The 19,233-nt window shown below is 42.7% G+C and overlaps 1 protein-coding gene across 1 annotated transcript in view; it reads right to left on the bottom strand.

Moving 5' to 3' along the window:
* KL (klotho) overlaps positions 1–16,499 on the bottom strand; it is a 41,734-nt gene extending 25,235 nt beyond the window's left edge. The window contains exon 1 of the mRNA XM_065902232.1: positions 15,675–16,499. Coding sequence (XP_065758304.1) covers positions 15,675–16,499 — 825 coding nt within the window. The remainder of the gene's footprint in view (positions 1–15,674) is intronic.
* Positions 16,500–19,233: the final 2,734 nt, after the last annotated feature.

The following is a 19,233-nucleotide window of genomic DNA, read 5'->3' on the forward strand; positions in this document are numbered from 1 at the left end:
TCCCTGCAGACAACTACATTTAACTTTTTGCTGTTTCTTTTAGTAATTACTACCATATTTCTAAATAATATGCTTCTTCCAACATTTAATAATTCATCATAGTAATCGAAAAGCCAACTTTCACACCTCTCAATCTTCTTCCCTCATTCTTCCAAATGTTTGCTGTTACTCAAATCATTAATCAATAGCCATACCCAGGATCTCATATAAATACTGTTCACTGCAGAGCCAAATAGGAGTCTATAACATTTCCCTTTCTTTTATACAGCTTCTTGTTTTCCCTTGAATAAATAATCACCTCATTATTAAATCTGTGTAATATTTCCTATGTGTTTTAATGTTTTTGTGATTCTCCATCATATTCACTACCATACCCTCTATTCTACTGATTCTACTTTTTCACTTAGAGTTCTTCCTTCTCTTGTATACTTTTGGTTCCACCTGGACTAGATGCTATCTAGAGCTGCTCTCATCCTAGGATTTTTCTTTATTTCTTACTGATGATAGTCATAGTTTTCTAGATCCGATTTCTCCCCATTTACTCTGTAATTTTGTTGATACATGCCTTAGCTTCTTGGGATAGATTACACAGAAGACAAGCTTTCTAAACCCCTAATAGAACTGTGCATTCATTGTGTTAGGAATTCAGAAGGATCTTTAAAGCTAAAAGCTTGTGTTCTTCAGTTCTGGAGGATGTTCCTATATTAGTTCTTAATTTCCTGCTCTCCATTGCCTTATTTTCTTCCTGGAACTCCTATTACTTTGACGTTGGACTTGTGTGTTTCATATTTTAAATCTTTTCCCCTTTCTTTAATATTTCCAGTTCTTGGTCATTTTGTACTACTTTGGAGACATTTCTTTTCCTCTATCTTTCAATCTTTTTACTAAGCATTTTATATCAGCAATCACCTTGTTGATGTTCAAGAATGTTTTAATATTCTCTGATTCTTCCTTTTTCAGTCTGTGTGTATTCAATTTCCTGCATAATGTGTTTTTTCCTGGTTTGTTTTCCTGGTATTTATTTTATTCTCACTGTTTCATGTTGAGCACTTTCCTTAAATATCTTTCGATATTTAAGAGAAAAATACTTAAAAACTGGTCAAAATTATAGGCATGGGAACACCTTATGGGGAACAAGCTATCCCCCATGTTGATTTACCAGGAAGTCAGTCACTTCATTAGGGACTTGTGTATGTGCTCAGTTGCTCGACCCCATGGACTGCAGCTCACCAGGTTCCTCTGTCCATGGGATTTGGGAAGCATACTAGAGTGGGTTGCCATTTCCTGCTCCAGAATATCTTCCCAACACAGAGATCGAAACCGAGTCACTTGCATCTCCTGCACTGGCAGGCAGATTCTTTACCACTGTGTCACCTGGGAAACCCATGTCATGCTTACTTTTATTTTTTTGAGATGACCTTTAAAAATCAAGAAATTTCACTCAAAATTCTAAGTTTCTAGCTTCTTTTACAATCAGAGAATCTCTCAGGACCATCCCTCCTCCCTCCTGACAGAGGTTTACTTGGAGTACGTGCTCCCCAAGGGCCAGAACTTCCCCCACATCAGCCCACTTCACTCGAGTGAAACAACCTCTTTGCCCTGTTAGGCATTACACTTCTCAGCAGGTCACCCAGCCAGGCATGAATTCATCAAGATATCAACCCCCATGTTACTCTGAGCTTGCTCAGCAGAACTGTATCTATGTGAAATAAAATCTAGAATTACAAGCTGCGTATACAGTGCATGACTTGTACAACAGGCACAAACACTCAATGATATTCAAGTGGTTGAGCTTATTTGCACAAAAGACATCTATTTCTAAAAATCAGTTTATTACCCTCAACATAATAAAGTTGATTTGACCATAAGCACCGCGTTGGGAGATTGACTGATCATTTTAATTATCTAACTTCCTTAATCCACTGCCTTTGTTGTATCTCCTGAAGACCACCAGGCCTGCTCTAATCTTCCAGATCTTTCTTAGATTGTCTTTATCTATCCTGGAGAGTCCTTTCAACTACCATCACCAGTATATTTGACTCTGTTGCCTCTTGCCCTTCTATCGTATCTATCCTCAGACTACATTCTAGACTTGGATTCCTAATCACAGCAGGAGGAAAGCACTCCGGGAGACTACATGCCATTCCAAATTCATCATCTCCAAAAAGGACCTACCAAAAGGATTTGCAGTTATAACTATGAAATTATGAAACTTTGAGGGATCACCGAACATAAGGTGCTTGAAGACTGAAAATGTTCTTAATTTTTAACAGGAAATAAAATATGCGTTTCAGAAACAACAGACCCATGAGCAAAACTACATAACAGCTTAATAAAAATACATCAGTACAGGAAGAGAGGAAAATGAGGAAGCAACATGGATTCCTAAAATAAATGCCAAACCAGCACCCAATTAATTTTTTTAGTTTTATACCTTATCTGAAAACACAACAGACTCTCAATGTAATAGTTTTGACAACTGTCAGACCTTCTTGGAATATTCTTGGGGTCAAGAAGAAGAAAAGTCAGACATATGCAAGGATACTACTGTAGATACATGAATAAGGCTCGAAGGGCCATATTTTAAGAGTGTTTATTGATTAAACAAAAATATACTGATTTGTTGTTAGGTGTCAAACACTGATAGATGTTTGAAACATGATTAGTGGGAGACAGTGCACTTGGGAGAATGTGACTAACAATACCCTATAGGGTTTACTTATGGCCCTGTTTCTTTTCAACATTTTTATTATTTTATTGAAAGGATGAAAATCAGACAGAATTAATCTGAAAATTGGGAAATACCTCAAAGCTTGATTCAAAAATAATTCTCCAGGCTGAAATGCTGCAAATATGTGCTATAACAACAAAATTAAGTGATGGTAAAAAATATATTTTTTTTAATTTTTATGCAACTTAAAAGAATAATCATAGTTTCCTGCCCTACTCCCCACCCCCATTGTCCCCAGTTACCTCCCCAGAGGTAGCCATCTATGACTTTTATCACATTTTCTTTTGATATCTACCCATTTCCAAGGGGCTTCCCAGGTGACTCAGTGGTAAAGAACCCATCTGCCAATGCGAGACACGTGGCTTCCATCCCTGAGTCGGGAAGATGCCCTGGAGGAGGAAACGGCAACTCACTCCAGGATTCTTGCCTGGAGAATTCCGTGGATAGAGGAGCCTGGCGGGCTACAGTCCATGGGGTTGCAAAAAGTTGGACACGACTAAGCACACAGCACATTTCCACACTTCCCCTACTTTAGACAGAATCCGTTGACTTCTTGATAGGGTAGATGAGGATTTAGCTCTCACACACAGGCAATTTCGTTATACAGCAGGATCTGGTTGAATAATATTCAGTACTGACATTACTCTGCCAACACGACTATGACTCACAGCTGGGCATTCTAATGTGATAATTAAGACTAAGTTTCCATTCTTATTTTTGTTTTCCTTGAAGTTAATCATTGCATTGCTTTTTTACTTCCTTGGTTTTCTTTGCACCTATGGCTAATTCTTCTCACACTTTCCAATAGCACAAACTTCTGCAAGGTCACATCGACCTCCAATATTTTCCCTGGAGACACTTCTGGAATATTCCCCTCTTCCAGACTGGTTGCTCTTAGGTCTGCTGCACAGCAGATTTTCAATTCATCATCATGCCCCCAAGTTATATCTACTGTTCTGAACATTCTATGTCTTCTTCCGTCTCATCTATATCATGCTACATGGAGTTCTTTCTCCAATAACTTCTCTATAAGGCGTTCAAGATGTATTTTCTGAGGCTGGATGTCTTGAAATCTCATTATTCTACCCTCATGAATGACTGATAGTAGAGGTAAATACATTCTGGTTGGAAGTAATTTTCATTCCTTTCTTCTAAATGGCATAACTCACTGGTGTTTTTGGTAGCAGTGAAAATGTGTCACTCAGTTTTCCTGCTGTGAGAAGCATAATTGACATATTGCACCAGTTGCTACCCCCGTCACCCTCCACTGCACTGGCCCTGAGGCCATGCTTCTCAATGGCTACTCCCTTATGACTGAAACAAGCCAGGGGTACTAAGCAGGCCTGTTCCTGCAAGACATGAACTCCTCCAACGGGAATGATGGCTCAGAACTCCTCACTGGCCTTGTTGGATCATTCTTAGACCTACACTGCCATCTGAGACTCTTCTCGTCCCATGCCCCCTCCTTCCCACGCTCATGTGTCAGACAGCCATCATGTCCTAAAGGCTCATCTGCCTTCTCCGGCTCCTCCCCCTTTTCACTCTACTGCTGTTGGCCATCAATAAATGTCCTGCACATCTAATGCTGTCTTGACATCTGCTTCTGAAGACCAACTAAACCCAACTGAGGCTTGATTTCCCGGAAGGCAAAGCGAATGCCATTCTGAGTGATATTCAGGGGGGCAGACTGACCTCTGTCACAAGCCGGTGCCCTAATTGCTAATTATTTCACCAGCAGTAACCGGGGGGAATGTCTTACTTGGGAGGAATGCTGCTACAGATGCAATGATTCAAGCATTCCAATTCCTGTGAAAAGAGAAGCATGAACTGGTTCCTGCTATATTGTATTGGGTCCTTACGGAGAGATATGAGAGCCAGAAGGTCTGATTGGTGGCCTACAGAGAGGCCCTTATCTCTGGTACTTTCAAGAGGGAGTGATCCAGAAAGAGAAAATTTCCAGTGTGAAAGTAATTATCAAGTTTTTGCTTGCATCACACTTGTTACTGTCCCATTGAACAAAACAAGTCACATGTTCTAGCCCATAGACTATGTGGGATGCAAGTATACAGAACTGAGAAGCATAGTTCAGTGAGGTCCCCAGACACAACACTACTGCACACTTCTCTTTCCAGAACTCCTGTTATCTCAATGTTGGACCTCTAGATGGTTCACTAATTTTCTTACTTTTATTCTACAGTTGTCCATCTTTTTGCCTTCTTGCTCTATTCTTACAGAGGTTTTATCACCTGTATTTTCCAATCTATTAAATTTTTCAATTCTGCTATATTTAATTTCCAAGTGTTCTTTCCCCCACCTATTTTATTGTATCATCCTATTCCTATTTTCTAGATGCAACATATTTTCTTAACTCTTTAAGAGTTTACTGAGGTTTCTTAAAATTTATTTTTCTTTATTGAGATATAATTCACATATAATGTTATATTAGCTTCAGGTACACAACATAGATTGTATATATTATGAAATGACCATCACCATAAGTCTAGTCAACATTTATCACCAAACACAGTTACAGTTTTTTTTTTCTTGCAAGAACTTTTAAGATCAACCTCCCTTAGCATTCTCAAATACACAATACAGTACTAGCTATAATCACAAAGCTGTACATTACATCCTATGACTTCCTTATTTGTATAACTAGAACTTTGTATCTTTTGACTGTCCTTTTTTTTTTCTTTTTATCTTTTTTTCTCCCCATATATTCTCAGTTTCCTCCAAGTTTTCTCCCCCAAAAGTTGCTTTTTTTCCTATTTAAGTAGGTCTCAGTCTTTCACATTAGACACTTTCCTCAGATCCTGTTGATTCCTAATTGTCTACTCATGTTTAAGAATGAGAAACAACAACCCTGACTGGAAGATCTGAGCATGTGGGTGGGGTGTGTTGACTTCAAACTTCACTGTGGAGTGATCTGTCTCTGCCATTTTGTTGTGGAACCTTTAGGACCAGCGTCTTAGGTCTTTCTGCATGAGCTCATCAGATTCCCAGGAGAAGATACTTCCAGTCCCTACCTGGAGAGCAGAAGTCACATGGCCAACATTCCAAGAGCCTGTTGGGCAAGAAGAGCTGGGGGTGAAATAAAAGGAGGGGCTGGGGAAAGGGGTGCGGGTCTCCACTCCCAGGCTATATGCTCACTTAGTCCCTCCTTTCAGCATGGTGCTCTTCCCTCAAAGATGCCTGAGGTCCCTCAGTCCAGACACTGTCCATTTTATACGCTCCAGAAAATTCACTTTGAGTTTTCTCCTTGAGTGGAGAGGTGGCATACGCCCAACAATGGGGATGATGGGGAAGAGATCCAGAAGTCTAGTTTCTTACACAGCTTTCAACCAGTTCTCACTTTAGTACCCACACCCTTCAGCACCCATTCCAGAGTACCTGGTCTTGCTATTCTCTGGGACTCTGCAATCGTAGGATTGGTTCTTGGCTTCTCCCACAGCCAATCTAGGAGTCAGCTTGCTCGGATCCACTGAGTCAGGCATACACCACCATCTGCTTCTCAGCTTTTAAAGTTTTGTGTCCACCCTCTTCTCTCCACTCTGGGTCTTCTTCCATTTCCCTTCCCTCCCCTTGCCCATTCCCCTTTCTTTAACTGTTTCTTTGCTAATGGTTACTTTATTAAAGGGTTTCCCTTGTGGTTCAGATGGTAAAGAATCTGCCTACAATGCAGGAGACCCAAGTTCTATTCTTGGATCAGGAACATCCCCTGGAGAAGGGAATGGCTACCCACTTCAGTATTCTTGCCTGGAGAATCCCATTGACAGAGGAGCCTGGCAGGCTACAGTCCATGGGGTCACAAAGAGTTGGACACAACTGAGCAAGTAACAGTTACTGAAGTTTAATGGGGTTTCAAGAGAGAAAAATTCAATGGGTAAATTCAATCTGCCATCTTTTCCCAGAAACACTACTTACGACTTCTCACATTTTGCTTATAGAACAATTAGAAAAAATCCAGACAATCAGAGAAAAAAAAAATTACCCGTAACACTACTATCTAGAAATACCCCCAAATGGCAAGTGATATAAACATGACTCCTGGCACCACAAAGCTGAGATCTTTGCAGGGGGAAGACCAAGAAAAAAATCATTTCAAGAAAATGTGTGAAATATTATAAGATGGGCAAGACAGAATTTTATGAATCAGAAAGCAGGGATAGCAAATCTAGGCTTGGTATGTCAGGGAAAAAGCTGGGGGAAAGGGCAGCATCTGGAGAATGCTCTCTACTCATTTACACTCACACAGATAAGATATGTAAGAAGCATAATACAGCAAATGGCATTTTTCTCTTAATAACATACCATGTGCAACTTTTTAATCACCATACATTAACTTTTTAATGGCCAAACACTATTCCACCATGCCTGTGCACTGCTACTCCTTTAACTGCTCACCCTAATATATTTAGGTGATGTTCAGTTTTTTTTTTATTTTTTATTTTTCAGTGGGTTTTGTCATACATTGATATGAATCAGCCATAGAGTTACACATATTCCCCATCCTGATGTTCAGTTTTTAAGAAGTATTCACCATCTGTCATAATCCTCTTCTCACCTTTACATATTGAGGATGAAATTTAATAAGATTAAAAGTTTAAAAATAAAAAACAAAAGGAAATGACAAGGAAAATCTGGTTTAAGAGCAATTCACACACGGAAAAATGTTAAAGCCTGAGAGGCTAACCTCAAACCAACCCGAGTCCGCAGGAAGGTGACAGCCAAAGCCATCAATGCAGTCTTGGACGGCAGGGCCAGGATCCAGTGTCCAGAACAAGAAATATGCGCTGAATCCTGGGGGCAGCTGAAACTTGGTTTGCACATCGAATCTTAAGAGAAGCCTCCACGTCCTTCTCTTTGCCCCTCCAGCCACTGATCCTGTGAACTGGGCATCGCTTCACCCGGTGTGGATGCACAGCTGGCCCCAGGACACAGAACCCAGAACACCCTTCCAACCCGGGTGTCCTCAGTCATCTCCGCCATCCGCAGCCCCTTGGTAAGGACAGGCACGGGCAGGTCTCATGACAGCCAACTCTCTTCTGCACTGTTCTTCAAAGCCACACACCCCCGGGGAGATATTAACAGAGAGGTCAACTGTTCCTTCTCCCTCCCCACCTTCTCCTCAAGGGTCAGAAGATAAAGAGGCCTCTCAAGGGTCACATTTGCTTTCTCAGAATTCAACTATCTTCCTATCTGCCCCACTGCATCTCCCCAAGAAGGAGCTCTGACTAAATGGCAGCTCCCTCTAATTCTTCTTGGAGGCGTGACCCTGAATGTGAATAAAGGAGAAAATACTTAGGAAGAACATAATGGCCTTTTCAGATATTTGAAAAGCTGTCTCTACAAAAAGCAATTTGTTTTATTTTTTGTCACGAGGAAGGCAGAGATAACCAGGGGTGAGTCCTCTATAGAGGCAGGTTTCTAATCAATATAAAAGATAAAATCAAGTGGGCTACTTGAGAGAAGCTGGGTTGCTCTTGCTAGAAATCGTCAAGCAGAAGGCAGAGGATCCCAGGACAACTGCAAGGAGTTGGTCCAGAGAATAATTAGAATAATTTTATTCTAATTATCAAATAATAGTGCATTTACAGACATGGAAATAATATCTCTTCAACCATTATATTTAAAGCATTAGCCACTCAGTTGTGCCTGACTCTTTATGACCCCATGGGCTATAGCCCGCCAGGCTCCTCTGTCCATGGGATTCTCCAGGCAAGAATACTGAAGCAGGTTGCCATTCCCTCCTCCAGGGAATTTTCCCAACCCAGGGATTGCATTGCAATCTCTGCATTGCAGCCAGATTCTTTACCATCTGAGCCACCAGGGAAGGCTTAATGTATAAAACTGGCTTCACTTTATCTTGACTGTTTTATCAAACTATAAATGATACTGGTTCATGGCTGATGTTCTGACATCCATACTGCAAACAATAATGTTATTAATAAAAAAAAATCTATTCAGACTGGGGCCATGCAAGTTAACTAAACATTTATTTTAAGTCAATATACCAAATTATATCAGCCATAAATTTTAGTAAATTTAGTAAATTTCCTTTAAACATCAAGAAAAGGTACTTGGTAATAGGTTTTATGTAAAATAGGTCATCTCAAACTGATTTGAAAATCTAGCCAAATGCTGCTGTAATAACTGCAAAGACTGTCCCACTGAATGCTGAGGGTTATGAATGAAGTTAAGTGAGGCAACAATTTCTAACGCATTTGTCTAATTCCTTTCATCTAAACAGCTCAAGAGGATCACTTCTCAAGTTCTTCTGCTTTTATTGACTATAGATTCATACCTCACCCTTGTAGAGTTCTTTACATTTTTCAGAACATGATGACATACCTGATTTTGTTTTAATTCTCACAATGTATCTGAGAGGTGGACAGTGTGGGGGAGATTCCTGCTTGTCCTTCATGACCTGTTCCCAATTGATTTGCTGAGCACACAGCTCCGCAGCTGCAATACGCCTCCGCTCCTTGCACCACGTGACTGAATTCTGTCAATGGGAGGTGAGTGCAAGAGATGGTGCAGCCTTCAGGTGAAGCTCCCACAAGGTCACATACTCCTCCTTCCCTATCACCCCGTCCACTGGATGAAAATGGAGCTATTATCTGCCTTGGAAATGCACAAAGGTCACATTCCTGTCTGGGTAGAAATTGTTTCCCTTGTTCTTCCTCGCTTTTTAAAACTCCTTCCCAGATACTGGGTGAGAAAGCAGATTGCAGATATTCAGTTTACAAAAAAGAAAAGAAGGACATACCGAAATAAGTGAAGATTATTTTACATCTGTGTTTATTCATTCATTAAAACTGGTATCAGTATTTCCTCTGCCCCAAGGACTGAGATAAGTGCTAAAAAATTTAAAAATAAATATGATATACAGTCTGTGGCCTCAAAGAGCCACAAATGAGTAAATGATTCTCTGCCTCTTGTTACTGCAAAAGGGGAGTACTTGAGTTAAGTCTTTGAAGGATAAATAAGAGTTTATCCCTGCTTTCTGGAGAGTTTTAATCATAATTGGGTGGAGAGGGAGGTGGGAGGGGGGAATTGGGATGGGGAATACATGTAACTCCATGGCTGATTCATATCAATGTATGACAAAACCCACTGCAATGTTGTGAAGTAATTAGCCTCCAACTAATAAAAATAAATGAAAAAAAAAGTTTATCCCAAGATAGAAGAGCTATAGTGATACTTTAGTTTATCTCTGTACCCAGACTATATCAAGATAGAGCATATAAAAGGTAGATTAAGTTTATCTATTTAGATATATTATGCTTATCTATTTAAATATATGCTTAAATTATTTTTAAGCACATAAATACATAATAAATAAATAAAGCATAATTATATATTTAAATTATGCTTATCTGTTTAAATATAGATCACTGACTTGATGGACATGAGTTTGAGCAAGCTCTGGGAGTTGGTGATGGACAGGGAAGCCTACAGGGCCGCAGTCCATGGTGTTGCAAAGAACTGGACACAACTGAGCAACTGACATTACACGTATCACTTTGTAGTTTCCTAAGATGTGGATCTTGAAGGATTCAGAAACCATATGCATTTTTACTTACCCTCTCTTTATTTCTTGTCCTCCCAGTTTTGTTTTTTATTCTCTTCCTAGACCTAAAATTTTCTTTATGCCTTAAAAAGATAACATTCCTTTTAAACATCCAGAAAAGGTACTTGGTAATATGTTTTATGTAAAGTAGATGATTTCAAAACTGATTTGAAAATCTAGTCAAATGCTGCTGAAATAATTACAAAGAAACATACTTTTTGTACAAATTAATTTTAAAATTCTGGATTGGAACATCATATTGTTTGAAAACTTAAGATAACTCAGAAGACTTCTGTGTGCAAACTTCATGACTAACTACTATATTCAGGTAACACAGTTATGCATTTGGTTATTTTGCACTTGAGAAATGCACATTGACATTATTTGAATGCTTAGTATTCCCTCTTCAACTCAAAAGAATTGACATTGTTAAATACTCCTTTGATTTTGAAATTATTTTATTAGTTTTTTTTCTATTCTTAAATTTTTTCTTGGACTTGACTGTGACCTTCAAAAAACATTGTGTTCAATCAGATATTCAAAGAAGAGTGAGTCAAGCTCTTCAGGAGATATTTTAACCATTTCTGATTAAATACACTATTGAATTCAGTAGTCTATAAAATACATTAACATTCAACTCAGTTGATTATTCCAGCAATGTACCAAAAAATTTTAATGAGTGGAAAATTGGTAAAGTGCTTCACAAAAGTACATAGCCTTATAATTTGAACATGCATCTAATAAATAAATTGCCTCCACTATTACTTGGGGAAGGACAGCTCAACCAGATAACAAAGCCACTTCCAATACATTCTCCTAAAACCAGCCAGGAGCATTCCCCCATCTCCCATTCTGAAAACTTTGTCATAATGTTTCATAGTGATTATAGACAGTTTTCAGTTGTTTGGAAACTTTTACAATGGGATCATACACGTGATGATGAACCTTAAATTTTTACTGAAAATGTCAGATTCTGCACCATTATAGTTACTGATCTTACTCTCTGATTAGGATTTAATACTCCCTGTCCCATAAGAAAGTGGCTAGAAAATTGATGAAGAGAACAGATCCTAGGAACATGAGTTTACAAGGGCAAAGTCAGGCTGTTAAATAGCCAGAAGTCACTTACTGAGCACTTACCAAGGGCAAGATGGCATTTTAGGATAGAGGAAGTGAACGTGTTTTCCTCACTTAAGGAACTACCCGGCTAGTGAAGCAAATGATTAAATGAAAGAAAAAGTGTGGTAGGGGGCATCAGAGTGAAGCACTGTGGATTCCACAGAAGGAACAAATGGCATTTGAGTGTAGGGCCAAAGGGAGCATGTGAGCTAGTTCTTAAAGAAAAAATGTGATTTTAATAAACAGGGGACTTTATCCTGTTCAAACATAATGATATCCTTGGGAATATTTGCCACGGCAAACTGCAATGAGCAAGGGCAGAAGCAAGGACATCAGTCATTAGGCTGTTCCAGTGATCCAGGCAGAATATGATGGGCCTTGGACCTGGAGTTTTAGATAGAGAGAGAAGTGGCTGGATTCTGTATACATTTTGAAGGTAAGCAGAGCTATAGGATTGGTTGATGGATTGAATATAAGATTTAAAAGAAAGGAAGAAGTTAAGCTTTGGCGTCCAACCAACTGAAAGAGCAAAACTACCATGATGGAAATGGAGAAGACAGGAATTTGCTTTTGGATGTTAAATGTGACATGTCTATTTGACATCAAAGAGGATAAGTTCTACACTCTCTCTCAGTGTAGAGCTCAGGGCAGAAGTTCTGGTTGGAGATTCAAAATTTGGAGTCATCAGGATATAGAGCCTTCAAAGAACTCATTTGGAGTGAATCGAGAGCAGAGGCCCCAGGAGGGAGCCCCCGGCATTCCAACATTTAGAGACATGATAGGGAGGAGTAAGCAAAGGGAACTGGGAAGAAGTTGCCAGTGAGCTGAGAAGAGAAAGGAGAGACAGTGGGGTTCTGGAAGCCAAGCTAAGAAAGTATGTCAAGAAAGAGAAGAGTGGCTGGACAGATGCTGTAGACAGATTAGCTGACAGGAACACTGATGGTCAGCACAAGTCAGGTCTGCACTATATGTAATGTGCAAAGTAATATCTCCCAGCCCCACTTCTTTAAGCAAAAGAAGCTGTCTTTTGGGACTTCCTTGTGGTCCAGAGGCTAAGACTCTGTGCTTCCAAGGCAGGGGGCCCAGGTTCAACCTCTGGTTGGGGACCTAGATCCCACAAGCCATAACTAAGAGTCCACGTGCTGCAATTAAGACCCAACACTGTCAAATAAATAAATACCCCCTCTGCCCCCCAAAAAAGAAGTTGTCTTTTTGTCACAGGTTCCCTGAACAGACATTTGCAAGACTCCCTGGGAGTCCCATGTGTATCTCCAACTTGGTCCTGGTCCTCCCCAGAATCCCATGGGCAAAACAAAAACTCCCAGGCACGGTTGGAGCTGGACTCCAACTACCGGCCTTAACACTAGTTCTTCAGGGGCCGTTAAGACCCATCTTTCTAGAGCTGTGAAGGCACAGCAGTCCCTCTTCAAGCCAGAGAGAAGAAGCTACGTCTTCTTTCCGGGTTATAATTGGATGAGTAAAGCAGTCTGGATTCCATGGACTCTGCAGGGAAATCCTTCTGTCAGTTCTGGCTCTGTCAGGCTCCGTCTCTCTCATACATACACACAGAGAGGCTATTTTTATCAAGGAGACCTCAGTACCAAAACCCCACAAAAAACAGGAAGACCTCCATTCTGAGCAAAGCTTCCCCATCCCACTATTCATCCTGCAGTTTGTCTGGTCTGCCTCTGTCCTCCAGGCCATCAGACAATGATTCTTAAGTATCTGGTGCCAGGGGATGGGGGGGGCGGTGCAGAATGCCAAATTTCCAGTCTCCCTAAGGTGTCTCCTTAGTCTACTTGTAAATTAGTGAAAACACAGAATGGGGGAGGAGAGGGGTGCTGGCCAGACTGATCCTTCACCAACATTAGATCCCCAATGTAAATAAATGTGCTAAGGGCTCAGTAGCACCTGCCAGGAATACCTAAAACCTGGCTGAAAAGTTCTATTAATATCACCAAAATGTTCCATTACCAAAATCTGAGAATATGATTTTATCTTTTCAAATAAGATCAAAACTTCCATAATCCCCTCCATGTAACACAAATACCAAGAAAGAATATTAACATCAGAATGAAAATATCTCATAGGAAATTAAAGATATCATATTTGATCATAACAACTGACTTCTTCATAAGATCCAAGAATGACTACACTCTGAACCAAAGATATGTGAAAGCAAAATTAATTTTTTACAGCAACCGTAATTATGTTTGCAGCGTCAGCAAAAGCAACTGTCCACTTGTTACTAATTTCTTATGAACACAAAGTCCACTGGGAAGGATGGTTAGTGTTTGGCAAGTTTTTGGGTAAGGAGACAAAAATATAACTGGGTAGTTAATTGGGAGGCAAAAAGTGGGCACAAGAGTCAAAAGCATGTTGACTATTTAATCTACCAGAGTACCAAAAAGCTCCTGCAGCCCCAGTTCCTTATCTTATGTATGAAATGAATGGGTAAGTGGTTATAATAACAATTGGTGAGTTTTGTATTCACACAGAGTTTATTACATGCATCCTAAAAATAGAACTCATATGATTTAAATCTACAATAGTAATTTTGCAAGAATGGTCTATTTGGTTCTTCAGTTGGCCCACAAATCTCTTGTTTCTGGTATGACCTGAAATTTGCTTATGTTTTCTTCAAAAGAGGGACCAGTTTTCTCCATTGTTTTCTATCACCAATCATGAACAGGTGCTGTTTGGGTCTTCTGATTACTTAAAAGAACTGATAGACTGAAGAAGTTTATTACCACTGCTCCAAAGTATCTTACTGAAATACACACACACACACACATATATATGTATCAATATGGAATCACTAAAATCACTAAGTTTTGGTCAAACAAACTCAACATTCTTTTATGACCTGTGGTAACAAGCAGGGCTTTTTGGAGCTGACATACAATCTAATTAGCCCTTATTACAACACTATCAGCAGCTCTGAGTGGTAAGTCAACTCAATGACCCAGGAACTGTTCTGCCTCAATTACCTAAGGCTTCAAATAAAAGTGTGTAGAAGCAAGTCTTCATCTTGACTTTGTTCAAAATATGTGGCTTAACTGACCCAGAGGAATAGGGTGGAGAGGGAGGTGGGAGGGGGGATCGGGATGGGGAATACGTGTAACTCTATGGCTGATTCATATCAATGTATGACAAAACCCACTGAAAAAAAAAAAAAATATATGTGGCTTAATTCTAAATTTAAAAATAGGTCTTCCAGTAGATGCAGAAGTCACCAAAATATTTTGCCAAATGTTATACATTTAAATCTATTTATTAAAATGTTTGCACATATACATTTAAAATATTCTCTCATGATACAAAACTACGAAGTGTATGAACAACTGATGTCATAAAGGAACCCTCAAACTGATGAACCTAAACTTGAGTAAAGAAGAAAAGGGTAAAAGAATTCTTTGGAAGACAACTTCATCATGGCACATTAATTCCTCCTCTGTCAAAATGTATTAAGCCTTTTGCACAAGGGTGTTAAAATCAATTTTGTCAGGCTAATAATCTCATCCCTGAGGAATCCTTCCAATTGAAGACAGCATCACAGACATACAGTTGTTGTAGGACACAATCTATACTGCCCTTTAGCAGTTTCTGTATCTTAGGTAGCTTTGTTTAAGCCTGTACAAGGGGTCTTCACACTCCTGCTGATTCAGTAAGGTTGGCTGATGTAGTTCTCAATCCTGCCACACAAAGAACTTCCAAAGACAGTTGAACCTCCGCTCTGCAGGAGATGCGATTTTAACATCTTCGAGTTTGCTGCAGTGTGAACTTGTGCCACAAGCAAGACAGATCTTATTGGATTAAAACTGAACTCGTGACATTTCCACAAACTCTAGCAGAGAGCAATGCTGTCTGTGTGGCTTCCGAGCAAACTTCTTTCCTCGTGTTCTGGCGGCCGTTCTAGACCTATTTCACCTCTAGGAATCCTCTACCCTCAAGAGAAAGGCGCTCCCATTTCTCATGGGAGAAACGAATCCCCATTTCTTTTTGGCGATGGCCTCAAAAAAGGCAGTCCCCTGGCGCGCCCACGGCGGGGTTTCCCTCCCATTCCAGACTCCAGGATTTCCTGGGAAGACCAAGAAGCTCAGCGCCCCCCACCCTCCCTGGGCGTGAACCCCAGGAAACCTCACAGGTGTGCTCCGATGGAGCCGCCTCTGACCGGCACCCCTCTTGCCCCTGGAGTCTCCAGGGGCCCTCTCCCCGGCGTGGCCCTCCGCCTGGCCCCCTCGCACTCACCAGGAGGAGGTTGTGCGCCACCAGGTACCCGAGTCGCGGGCTGCCCCGGACGCCGGGGGCCAGGCGCCCGGTGGCGTAGCCGTGCCAGGCCACCACGTAGGGGTTGTCGATGGTGATCCAGTACTTGACCTGGCCGCCGAAGTGGCGGAAGCAGAGCTCGGCGTAATCCCTGAAGTGGTCGGCCAGGGCGCGGTTGGCCCAGCCGCCGTAGGCATCCTGCAGGCGCTGGGGCAGGTCCCAGTGGTACAGGGTGACCACGGGCTGCACGCCCAGCTCCCGCAACCGCTCCAGCAGACGCCGGTAGTAGCGCAGCCCCTCCCGGTTGGGGGCGCTGGCGCTGCCATTGGGGAGCACCCGCGCCCAGGAAATGGAGAAGCGGTAATGGGTGACCCCGAGCTCGCGCAGCCCCTCCGTGTCTCGGAAGACATTGTTGTAGCCGTCGCTGGCCACGTCCCCGGTGGCGGGCGGGGGCGGCGACGGGGCGCCCGACGGCCAGCCGGCCGCCGAGGGGTCGCCTGGAGGCGCCGGGGGGCGGTGGGTGAACGTGTCCCAGATGGAGGCGCCTTTGCCGTGCTGCTGCCAGCCGCCCTCCGTCTGGTAGGCGGCGCTGCCCACGGCCCAGAGGAAGCCGTCGGGGAAGGTGTCGTGGAGTAGCCCCGCGGCCTCGGGGGTCGGAGGGCGCGCGAAGCGGGCCCAGGTCTGCGCGCCGTCGCCGGGCTCGGCGCTCAGGGGGCGGCCGCCCAGGGCCGGCAGCAGCAGCAGCCACAGCTGCAGCGGCGGCGGCGGCAACGCCCGCAGGCGGCGCGGCGGGGCGCGGGCGGGCATGCTGCGCGGGAGCCGGGCGCACGGGCGCCGCGCCGTGCCCCTTTATGCCCGCGCCCCGCCGCGCCGCCCTCCCCCGCTTCCCCCCGCGGGCCCCGCTGGCAATGATTACCTGTGGCCCCGCGCCTCCCCCCGCCTCCCTGGATGAGGGGAGGGCGGGGGCGACGGGGGCGCAAAGGGCGAGCGGGAGCCAGCGCAGGGGGCGCGATCGTGGGCCCGGCGCAGCGGGCGCGGCTCTCGGACGTCGGAGAAAATGCACCTGTGCCTCTCTGCGCCCAGGGGCAGCCAGGGATGTTTCCGCCGCAGGACTTTCCCTGCGAGCTTCTACACCCCATCCGCGCCCCTCCTGGAAGAAGCCGCCGAGCCCGGGAAGGGAGGCAGCCACCCCAACTTTCCCGAGTTCGGCGCGGGATCTGGGGGAGCGAGGTGCGCCCACAAGAAATGCACCTGCTTTTCTCCCTACTCGAGGCCGAGAAGAGCGACTGACGAGACTGGAGTCGATTAGGAACTGGCCGAAATTGTATTGGGAGGGCATGGTGGGGAGAGCTAGGTTGGAATTTGAAATGTTGGGAGAGAAGGACCCGAGGTGGACTTTCCATTGCGGTCTCTAAGGAAGATGCTCGCGTGAAGAGCCGCCCCACGGGCGCAGCCCGAGTGGCGCTTCCCGCAGTCCCCAGTCTAGGACGCCTTCGAGGAAGACAAGGGAGACGCATGGGTTCCCTTGAACTTTGCTTTCATCTCCCTCTTACGGTTATCTTTTAACCATTTCAAACCTGTACTTGTTCTTTAATTGGATCGTGCAGAATGACTTGGTGAATGTCTAACAACAGTTGTTGGTTGTTCTTCCAGAAGAAAGAGAAACGCCAAGGTTTGGACTTTGAATAGTTCTCATTCACCTCTGTTGTCCTTTTGCATCTGTTTTTTGAATAGTCACATGTTTTAGCTTTCAGCTCTGGCTTGGCAAGTAATTTATCTGAACAAACCGTGCACGTAGCTGCCTCTGGAGTGGGCGGACTCTGGATCCCTGATCAGTGAAGAAAAAAGGGAGGAGGGGTTTAGCCCAAGCACCTTCTACGACAAAATAGAATCATGACGCCTTTCCGGTCACCAAAGAGCCCTTTTGATAAATTGTGGAGACACTGTGAGTGTGCGTAGACCTGATCTGTGACTAACTGGGGACTGGACACTCTGGGCTCCACCTCCTTTGCGATCTTGGGCGGGACAGTCTCTCCAAGCCTTAGGATTCTTATTTATAAAATGGAGATGGTCATGTCTGCCCTGCCACCTTAGACACTTGTGAAGCTCAAATGAAAAAAAATGTGCACGCAGAACGGGTGTGCCTCCATCATGGCACACCTGCTCCTACGATCAACGACTAAGATCCTCATAGAGGTACATCTGTTCTTACCTAGTTATCACCCCTGCACTGCTGTTTCATACAAACTTAAAATCAATAAAGTTTTAAATTTTGCAGATGAAGGTGCTTCTATTAATTTCCTTAAAATGTAAGCACAACAAATTTATTCCAGTGTTTTATTAAATATTCCTAACTCTAGCCAGCATATATTATCGTGGTTTAGTAAGATTAAGCCATCAGGTCAGAACAAGACATTACTATTCTGTTACATGTGGCATCTACATTTTTCAATAAATGTGAAATAACAAACAATGACACTCCAGCAATTAAAAAAAAATTATACCATGCAATCATACAGTCACACTCTCTTCCAGATAAATTAAAAAGCTTCTGTGTCCGCACCCAAGCTCACATTTCCCTTCTAGAACTGATGATTAGAGTGTCTGCTTCTTGTAGCTTGTTAAGTTTCAATTAGAAATGCTTCATGGGTCTCATGGAAAATAGCTTAGGCTAAGTGTTCACTTATTGATGTATGGTCTGTTTGCTTAGGGCAGATTGTATTTATTGCTACTTTCATTTAACCAACAGTGAGAGAAAGAGAGAGAGAGATTGAAAGAGATGGATTTTTAAAGCAGTGATTAAAAAATAGAACCAAGGTGACTAAAAAATGCTTCACATTTGAAGTTCTCTCTCTGAGGGATACATAAAGTCTATGTATCTCCAGTTGAACATCATAGCTTTTAGTATTTGCAAGGATGTTTCCAGGTGATAGTTAATTCAACCCAATGATAAAGATTGCATGATAATTAAACTTTATTTCCAGAACTTGCTGTTTATCAAGGTTCTGTTCATGGTTATTAAATTCTGGATTCCTGGAGTGTAAATAATTGCTGCTGCTGCTTTGCATTTGTTCAGTTTTATTTTTATTCTTTCACATTTAAAATGTGGGTTTCATTCAATGCTTTGTTCTCCCACAAACAAGAGATTAATTACTTGCTGTGCTTTGAATATGAAGGTAAAGTTATTGATGCATCAAAGGAAAGGAGATTTTTTTTTTTTTTGAGGTACAGAGGACAGATTGGAGGAGATTTTAAATTTACTTACTTTTGTCGTGATGATGATTTTCAACAGCCTAAAGGGAGTCATCAAGGTGACCAACATCCTTCATCCCATCCCTTCTCCTGGCTGCTCCTGGGACCAGCAGAGCCCTTGCCTGCGAAGGGAGCAGAAAGGGGTTCACTGACTCACATGGGCCTAAAGAAAACATCAACCCGATGGGGGGCTTCCAGCTCACCAGTCACAGACACTAGCTTCTCTGAGGAGATACTGAGATCATCAAAACAATCTCTCTCAGCAACCACCATGGGCAAAGCAACCACA

Source organism: Muntiacus reevesi, chromosome 11 (assembly GCF_963930625.1).
Source record: "Muntiacus reevesi chromosome 11, mMunRee1.1, whole genome shotgun sequence".
NCBI lineage: Eukaryota > Metazoa > Chordata > Mammalia > Artiodactyla > Cervidae > Muntiacus > Muntiacus reevesi.